Genomic DNA, 10,079 nt, shown 5'->3' on the forward strand with positions numbered 1-10,079 from the left:
TCACAACATTTTCATTTAAGGATACTTCATAATCCAACATCATTTCATATATACATAATGAGAAATCATACTTTAACTCACAATGCTATCCACTTTACATAGTATCATCACAAGATCACATAAAACTCATTCACATCATACCTTCACATATAGCTTTACAACATATAGCTTCACATAAAACTCATTCACATCATACCTTCACATATAGCTTCACATAAAACTTTACATATAGCTTCATATAGGACTTTACATATAGCCTCATATGTGTATAATAATACAACAATATAATAGCATTCATATAATGTCCTTCATGGCCTCAATTCACAATAATTCAACAAATAACCACCTCCACCAAAGGTGGATCAAACCAATCAATAACAATTATATCAATACTAAGAGACTATGCCATCTTACCATTCTCCAAAGCCATAACCAACATTACTCAATTCCCTACTAATTATTCATATAGTAGGTCAACTTACCATCCTTTCCAAGCCACCTTCACCATTCTCATGATCAAACAATTCACAATAGAAAGCATAGGTAATCATGGTATTCAACTATACCATTTAAGCTAAGCATAAGCCTATAATCAACATGAAGACAAATTCACAATTTTTGCCCATTCAAAGCCAACATCCACATCCTTCAATTCAATAAAAATTCTTAACAATTCAGATATATAATACCATATATGAACAGCCCATACCATACTAAACACAATTTTTATAACCATCTACTCAAAATCAATACACCCACTTTATGGTGAAATTTAGAGAATTTGAGAAAACATGGTTCATGGGGATTTCTTTCTAAAAATCATTAATAATCATTAATAACAATATAAATCATCATTTAAAATCTTTTTTTTTTTATATAAGAAAGAACCCATGCTAGAATCGAAATTAGGACTTTAGGATTTTTGAAGAACTTTGAAAATACTTTGAATTAGCTCTTTGATTGAAAAAGGAATCAAAGATAAAGAGTCCCCATACCTTAACTAAGAATCCCCAAGTAATTTGAGAAAGAACCACCTTAAAATCGTCAAACCCTAGCTCCTAGTTCTTGACCTTCTTCAATGGAGGATTGTAGAGAAAGATATTTGAGAGGAGGTGAGTTTCTTTCTTTATTCTAATTGGAGTGACTTAAATGAAAGAATTTTGGTCAAAAAGGGGCTTTATAATTGCTAGNNAAACACAATTTTTATAACCATCTACTCAAAATCAATACACCCACTTTATGGTGAATTTGAGAAAACATGGTTCATGGGGATTTCTTTCTAAAAATCATTAATAACAATATAAATCATCATTTAAAACCTTTTTTTTTAAAGCGAGAACACATGCTAGAATCGAAATTAGGACTTTAGGATTTTTGAAGAACTTTGAAAATACTTTGAATTAGCTCTTTGATTGAAAAAGGAATCAAAGATAAAGAATCCCCATACCTTACTAAGAATCCCCAAGCAATTTGAGAAAGAACCACCTTAAAATCGTCAAACCCTAGCTCCTAGTTCTTGACCTTCTTCAATGGAGGATTGTAGAGAAAGATATTTGAGAGGAGATGGGTTTCTTTCTTTATTCTAATTGGAGTGACTTAAATGAAAGAATTTTGGTAAAAAAGGGGCTTATAATTGCTAGGAAAGACAAAGAATAATAGGAACTCAACTTAGGAAAAGAATTAAGGTTAAAAGTGTTCACTAAACCCGTCTAAACTTGTCCTTTTGGACAGTGTTTCACTATTTCGGGCATAACTTTTTACTCCAAGGTCGGAATTGGGCAAACTCGGTGGCGTTGGAAAGAGGACTCAGAGACCTTTAATTGTATAGGTAAAGGTCCACCTAATTCATTGTAAGCTAAAAGATATGACCATTTAAAGTTGACCCTTACAACTCACTAGTTCAAATGACTAGTTTCCGGACGTCACAGTCATTTCTCATCATTTCATCAAGTTCTCAACTCCAAACTCACATGTGAGACTCTAGTTTCACTAGTTCGTTTTTAGGGTCGTTACAGGTCTCCTTGATTCGATATCCGTGAAAGTCACCAAAAACGAACATAATACCTAAAAGGACAAAAACAAGCTCGAGACCTCTCTTAAATCCAACGGAACTCTCAGAAATCTGATCCAAGCATCCAAACCCAAATGTTGACCAAAGTCAACCTAAAGGCTAAAATCTCAACAATTTCCAATTTAAGACCTCAAATCCTCAAAAAGACTTTGAATCTGCATATATTATACGTAAAATTGAAATATTTAAATTAATTTATGTGTTATTATACTAAAAATATATTTAGGGAGTATTTTTTATTTAAAAAAATGCTAATTTGTGTAAGAATAAAATATATGTTATTATATTACTCATAAATAAGGGGTATGTAATACATTATGAGTCATCTTCCCCAACTTCAAAAATTAAGGAGCCATGGAAGCCCTTCCCCAACTGCTGCAACTCCGCCGCTCTACTAACTGATCTTCTCCATCATTTGCAATATTTCTTATATTTATTTGCTCATATATATATATGATGTAACTACAAAGCATAGTAATCTATAATTACTATAAATAGATCACCATTAATTTTCTATGAATAAATCACCATGAATTTAATGTAATAGTGATAAATACTATATATAGATCATCCAAAAATAGTACTAGTGATGAATAATATTAATTTTCTAAAATTACTATATTGAACGCTACCTTTTGTAACAGAAACTTAAGCAATACAAGGAAAGTAAAAGAATTTTAGGAGAAGAGATATCAATAGTAATAATAAGGAATAACATAACTAGATTCTGTTAGAAAATGTAGTATATATTTATATGAACATTAGTATAGAGCAAACGAACCTCAAGTTCTCAGAGTAGGTGTTTAGATTTCTTCTTATATTCTTTAGGATTTGATTCTACTCCCTCCATCCACTATTGTTTGTCACGTACACTAAAAATAGTTGTCCAAAATTAATTGTCAATTTAAACAATCAAGAAACATTTGTCACTTTTTTCCAATTCTGCCTTTAATAATTACATAACTACTATTTTCAAAAAGTAGCCATTTTAAAGTTACAAGACTACTTTAATGTGAAAAAAAGTAGCTTTTATAGTTTTCAAAAAGTACAAACCATTTTAATAATGATTGATAGTAGGGTTATATTAGTCAAATTGCATATTATATTAAATTTTTCTTAAGGGTTGTGCATGATCACAAACAATAGTGGACGGAGGTGTTGAAGAAGAACGAAGCTGACGATTGGAACATGTCCAACGAAGCTGGCTGACGTGTCTGCAACAAGTGTTGATGAAGAAAGGAAGCTGACGATTGGAACATGTCAAAGGAGCAGGTCCAACGAAGTTGACTGACGAGTTTACAGCATTGCTGTAGAATTAGAGTCGCACTAGGATTAGACTACTTATATTAATTAGAATTATATTACGACTAGGATTAAATTATGACTAAAATTATAGTACAACTAGGATTAGATTATTTATAATTGCATTATTATTGTTATTGTTATTGTTATCGTTCGTTCTTCTTCTTATTATTATTATTATCATTATCATTATCATTATCATTATCATTATCATTATCATTATTCTCATCATTCTCATCATTCTCATCATTCTCATTATCATTATAATTGTTATTAGGGAAAAAAGACAAATATACCCCCAAACTATCACAAATGGTATGTTAATACCCTTCGTTATACTTTAAGGTTGCATATACCATCACCGTTACTCTTTTGGGTTGTGTATACCCTTAAAACTAACGGACGGACACGTGGCTTCATCTCAGCCATTTACTCGATTTTATTTATTTATTTACCTAAAATAAAAGATTCACCCGACCCACAACCAAATACCCTTCATCTTTTTTGTGAGAGAATATCACTTGCTAATCCAAAAAAAAAATTAAAAAAAAACTTCATCTAGAATAAACTTAATGCATCCTCCTTAAAGTTTAGACAACAACAATGAATCAACCGCTTTCAACAACACAATTTTTTCAACTTTGTGCAAAATTAAAATCAAAAGCTTTTCAACAACAACCACAAAAATATGGTGCACTTGGTTCATTTCATCAAAATCTATTTCAAGAATATTTTTGAACCCTTTTAATCACAACAAATCAATTTGAGCTCAATTTTTTTTTATTCAATTACAAATTTAATTTAAAGCTTGAAGCTTTATCCGTCAATGGTGGTAGTATTTTTAACCCGTTTCAACAGCAACTAATTAATTTAAGTTAAAATTTTCTTATTTGATTGCAAACCCACTTTTCTTGAAGCTTTGTCTATCAATGATGATAGTATTTCCAGCCCCTTTCAACAACAACAAATCAATTTAAATTCAAAATTTTTTATTCTATTGAAGACCCACTTTTAAACTTGAAGTTTCGTCCATCAATGGTGATAGTATTTCCAACCCCATTCAACAACAAATCGATTTGAACAACAAATTAAAATGGGTCTCTTGTTTTTCAATGAAATAACAAGCTACTGTGTCTTTGTTTAATGAGATTTGAAAAAGAGCTGAAAATGAAGATGTATTGAAGAACAATTTCGTGTTTTGTTTGATTTAAAAGGTTTTGGGTTATGTTTTAATGGAGGAGGGCTCTTTGTTTTTATTTTAATTTAAAATGACATGGTGTTTTAATTTGGGTCATGGGTGGGTAAATGAAAGATGGGTGGGTTTTTTAATCTTAGGTAAAAAATAAATAAAATCAGGTGAATTGTTGAGATGAAGCCACGTGTCCGTCCGTTAGTTTTAAGGGTATACACAACCCAAAAGAGTAACGGTAAGGGTATATGCAACCTTAAAATATAACGGAGGGTATGTACGTACCATTTGTGATAGTTCGGGGGTATATTTGTCCTTTTTCCCTTGTTATTATTGTTATTATTATTATTATTATTATTGTAGTAGAACTCTAAGTATAGTTAACTTAAGACTCTACAATTTTCTCCTATATAAGAAGGTTGTAACTCAACATTATCTTTATCAATACAATCCTTGATTTCTCTAATCCTAGACGTGAGATTTCTACAGGAGGGAGTAACCTTTAAGCTGCTAAACTGCTCAATTTTGCTCAATTTATAGTGTTGTATGAATTTCACACATATATATATGTGTGTGTGTGTGTGAGTGTGTGTGAAATTTAAATAATGGATATGTTGTTGTGTTTTGTGCAGCGATGAATACTATAAATAGATCATCCAAAAATAGTACTAGTGATGAATAATATTAATATTCTATAATTACAAATTGATTGCTACCTTTTCTAAGGGAAACTTAAGCAATACAAGGAAAGTAAAAGAATTTTAGGAGAAGAGATATCAATAGTAACAATAAGGAATAACATAAATAGATTCTGTTAGAAAATGTAGTGTGTATATATTATATGAACATTAGTATAGAGCAAACAAAAGTGACGTACCTCAAGTTCTCAGAGTAGGTGTTTAATTAGATTTCTTCTTTATAATCTTTAGAATTTGATTCTAACCTTTAAGCTGCTCAATTTATAGTGTTGTATGTGAAATTTCCAAGGAATTTAAATGTTGTTGTGTTTTGTGCAGCGATGACAATGACAATGGCAACGGCAAATTTGCAATTATATAGATGCACTGCTGCATCCCCTGTTTATGGTTTAAAACGAAGATCGTTTTGTGTACCGAAGCTATTGCCTATATGTAAAGAGAGAAGCATTACTTCAAAGAAGCTATTGCCTTTATGCAAGGAGAGAAACATTACTTGTAGTGGAATTTGGGGAGTGGAAGGGCTCTATACATTAGGTACTTCCTTGTGATGTCAAAACTTCTGCTCGACAGTTTGATTCATCTGTTAGTTTTAATCATAAAACTCGCAGGGGATGCATATTTTGTGTCTGCCCCTGCTTGTGAGGGGGCAAAATTTAAGTTGGCAGTTCAAACTGGAATTTATGATACCATTGGGAGAGATCTGGTAAGTTTGATTATTCATCTTTGCAGATATGGAACAACTAATTAATGGTGTTGTCTTTGTTCCCAGGTTGCGATCAGTGTTAATGGCATTGTCACTTCTGGAGCAAAACCTATATTTTTCCATGATTTTTTTGCAACCAAACACCTTAAACTTGACCTTGCAGACAAGGTATGTACATCTATTGAAAATGTCTCCTTTTCCAGTAAAACAGAATTGGCTTCTTGTATGTATGCAGGTCACACAAGGTATTAAGTATGGTTGCCAACAATCTGACTGTCATCATCTAGAGGTATTTCTGAGACAAAATTTCTAACAAAAGTTGAAAATGTGTGTGAGTTTTTCGAATGTGGAATTGACTGATGTGATCTCTATATATATTATTATATGTTTGGTAAACCATGGTTATGGAATTAGTAACAATCGGTTGATATTAATGTCCAGTTCCAGATGAGAGAGATACCAAATTTATGTGATGGAGACTGTGACCTCTGTGGTATTGCTGTGGGCATTATGAAAAAGGATTCAGTTATTGACGGGAAAAGTATCAACGCTGGAGACGTTCTTATAGGTTTACCATCTAATGGAGTTCATTCATATGGTTTTTCTCTTGTTACAAGGTATAGAGAAATTCATGTATCTAGTTAGCCTTTAAAATATACTCATATAATTTCATTTCCTTTTGTGTGTTCTTATTGATATGCCAACTTGTGTAGCGTACTGGACAAAAGTGGCTTTTCTTTGAAAGACCAGCTTCCTGGTGAATCTATTACACTTGGTGAAGCTTTGATTGCCCCAACTGCTATATATGTTAAACAGGTTTCACCTTTGGTTCCTTTCCTTTTACTTCTATTAAAATATCGGGTAAGCAGTAACGTGTTTCACGGATTTGGAAAATGAAGGTTCTTGATATCATTAGCAAAGGAGGGGTTAAAGGAATAGCCCACATTACAGGAGGCCTCTTCACTCACAATGACATCTTCAATGACAATATCCCTCGAGTATTTCCTAAAGGCGTTGGAGCCCTTATTTACGAGGGCTCTTGGACAATTCCTCCTGTTTTTAAATGGATTCAAGAGGTGAGTATCTTTTGACGACATATTGTTGAGAAATCAATTAGTTTTGTTTCTATCTTTAATTTTTTAAATATGGTCAGGCTGGAAGTATAGAAAATGCTGAGATGATGCAGACTTTCGATATGGGAATTGGGATGGTCCTTGTAGTAAGTCCAGAAGCAGCTGATCGGATACTTGGTGAAGTACACAAGACGAGCATTGCATACCGGATTGGTGAGGTTGTAAAGGGCGATGGAGTACGGTGGTCATCAGAGGATATCAATATCAGCATGTCTCGGTCCATTCAAGAATGACATGAAGTGATGATCAGCTATCATCTTTCGAGGACGTTCATCAATTATTGCTATTTTAGTTTCAGACAATTAGAGTTAGCTAACTCATCTTAGTAGAGACTTTCAGACAATCAGTTATTAGTCTTCAGATTTTGTTTATCTAATCTTTGATGTTTTAATAGACTTAATTCAATTTAGTTTCTGCATGACTCTTTTAAGTTTATATGAATGAGAATCGTAGTGTTATGCCAGACCATTGATTAGTTAGCTTGGGGTCACTTGTGACTCTAAGCACAATGTTGCTTGTGACATAATATGTCTTCGATATATAAGAATATTTGTTAATTAGTTGTGATTTAGTACTGGATGTCTTGCTTTGTTGTAAGTTGTAACATATGTTGCAAAATATATTTTATATAGTAAATTTTTTTAAAAAAAATATTTAAAAAAATTGCTTTATATGCAGGATAATGGAAGTGACAGAATAATCAACACTCAAAGTTATAACACTGAAACTCTTTATATTGCTCCCAATCGAAACTAAATTTGTTCTAACATCTCGACTCACGAATAGTATAAATTTTATAAAAATAACCGTTGAACCGTACCATTGACAGGTTATCGCCCATACTTCCTTCTACTAATTTACTTGTCATCCTTTGTAAAATAGATGTTCATAATATNATTAGTTATGATTTAGTTTCTCTACCGCCGTTGCTGAAGTCTCGAGCTCGTATCTTTACTGATTGAGCTGAGATGACGAGAAAGAAGCTGGTACTGGATGTCTTGCTTTGCTGTAAGTTGTAACATATGTTGCAAAATATATTTTATAGAGTAAATTTAAAAATAAAAAATATTTTTAAAAAATTGCTTTATAAGGAGGATAATGGAAGTGACAAAATAATTAGCACTCAAAATTATAACACTGCAACTCTTTATATTGCTCCCGATCGAAACTAAATTTGTTCTAACATCTCGACTCACGAATAGTATAAATTTTATAAAAATAACCGTTGAACCGTACCATTGACAGGTTATCGCCCATACTTCCTTCTACTAATTTACTTGTCATCCTTTGTAAAATAGATGTTCATAATATTTGTCATTTTAGAAAATCAAATATGTCCATTCCGTTGAAAAGAAGACTTCAAGAATTATAATTTATGTAAAAATCACGGCCAAAGAATTTATAGATTGGTGCATGTATTGCTTCAAAGTCAGCTCATAAATCTGCCTTGATCGGCCCTTCAGCTTGGCACGGTTATAGTGGAATATTCATAACTCGATTCTAGAAGTAGGAACGCCAAAATCATGTGATTCTTGTTCCGTAGGAAACATTAAAACTTGGAGGTATATTTTTAATTATTTTTCTTTCATTCTTTATGGAATATTTATTTTCCTCCTCACTTTATATTTCTATTTTCTTTTCCTCTTTATTAATTTCTTTTCTTTTCACTTTTAATAGGTTGGGAAAATTAGCAATCAAGTCATAATACCTAACATAATTAGTCAAAACAACACTTTAAAATATTTATTTAAAATGTCAGAATGGCAATATTTTAGAAAATAATTTGCATTCAGATTTTATTAGTTAAATTTCCTTTTATTTATCAAAACAATCCTATATTGGATCAAATTATAAACCAATAACCGTTTAAAAAGAAAAAAATAATTACACCACACCACTACCCATTACCCTTATTTCCCCACCTTTCACGTTTTCTTTCCACCACCTTTTACGTTTTCCAGCTTCTCTTTCTTCAAGGTTCTCACAAATTGTTCAACAAAATCTCTATTTTAATTCAAGAAACTTTTCGATTGTTAAACGAAATCTCTATATTAATTCAAGAAATTTCTCGATTGACAAAGGTAATTTTCATTATTTATTGAGTTTTATTTTTGATTTGCTTTTTAAAATCACCGATTATGGTGTATATTTCGGATTGTATATATTACGGATTTTCAGTCAATTTTTTTGATTTTTCTGTGATCTTGTTTAGATATTCATCAAATATTTATGTATTTCAGATTTTTAGTCTTTTAAACAATTTTTTGTGATTTTGTTTTAATTTTTCAGATTTAGTAGAATCTAAAAAATCATTTATATGTTTATTTTGTTTGATTTTTAATACATTTATATTTGATAATATCGAAATTTATTTTTAGGGTTTTAGATTTTGGGGAAAGCATCTGATTGTCGACAATGACTGAATCAATCAGAATTACTAGAGGTATACCGAATAATATTTAAAATTTTGGGGAATTTCCCTCATTTGATTTGTGTATTACCCAAGTTTTGGAGAATTTCTCTCAAATTTTGGGGAATTTCCCTCATTACTGTATTAGTAAGACATTTTTTGTATTTTAATCATAACTGTATTATGAAGACATTTTTTGTATTTTATTTTTTGTAAGACATTTTTTGTATTCATGTGTATACTCTCTGCAGTTTTAATCATAATTGTATTAAGAAGACATATTTTTGTATTTTATTTTGTTAAAGCACTATAAGTTTGATGAAAACATAATATATAAAATTGTGATGAATACATTATAAGAAGGGAAATACAAACTTATTTGGAATTAATTTGGCGTTTGGAATACAAACTGATATTGAAATACATCCTGATTTTTGGAATACAAAGTGATATTGAAATACATCCTGATTTTTGGAATACAAAGTGAAATTGAAATACATCCTGATTTTTGAAATATAAACTGATCCAGAGAAATAGTAACTACAATTTTAAAGTGAAATAATAATAATAATA

At 31.1% G+C, this 10,079-nt stretch overlaps 1 protein-coding gene across 1 annotated transcript; it reads left to right on the forward strand.

The window, feature by feature from the left end:
• Positions 1 to 5,592: 5,592 nt before the first annotated feature.
• Positions 5,593 to 7,329, forward strand: LOC125845923 (phosphoribosylformylglycinamidine cyclo-ligase, chloroplastic/mitochondrial-like). Its single transcript, XM_049525408.1, has 8 exons — positions 5,593 to 5,794; positions 5,869 to 5,963; positions 6,030 to 6,131; positions 6,199 to 6,252; positions 6,405 to 6,580; positions 6,677 to 6,779; positions 6,863 to 7,039; positions 7,117 to 7,329. Exons 1-8 carry the CDS (start codon positions 5,593 to 5,595, stop codon positions 7,327 to 7,329), a joined length of 1,122 nt encoding a protein of 373 aa, XP_049381365.1.
• The last annotated feature ends 2,750 nt before the right edge of the window (positions 7,330 to 10,079 follow it).

The sequence above is a fragment of the Solanum stenotomum genome, chromosome 11 (genome assembly GCF_019186545.1).
Source record: "Solanum stenotomum isolate F172 chromosome 11, ASM1918654v1, whole genome shotgun sequence".
Taxonomy (NCBI): Eukaryota; Viridiplantae; Streptophyta; class Magnoliopsida; order Solanales; family Solanaceae; genus Solanum; species Solanum stenotomum.

What these genes read in the sequence shown, in the direction of transcription:
- LOC125845923 (XM_049525408.1), top strand. Translation starts at nt 5,593, where the DNA reads ATGGCAACGGCAAATTTGCAATTATATAGATGCACTGCTGCATCCCCT. An exon ending in AACTTGACCTTGCAGACAAG is followed by an intron (nt 6,132 to 6,198) that starts GTATGTACATCT and finishes GTATGTATGCAG; the next exon opens with GTCACACAAGGTATTAAGTA. An exon ending in CTGACTGTCATCATCTAGAG is followed by an intron (nt 6,253 to 6,404) that starts GTATTTCTGAGA and finishes ATTAATGTCCAG; the next exon opens with TTCCAGATGAGAGAGATACC.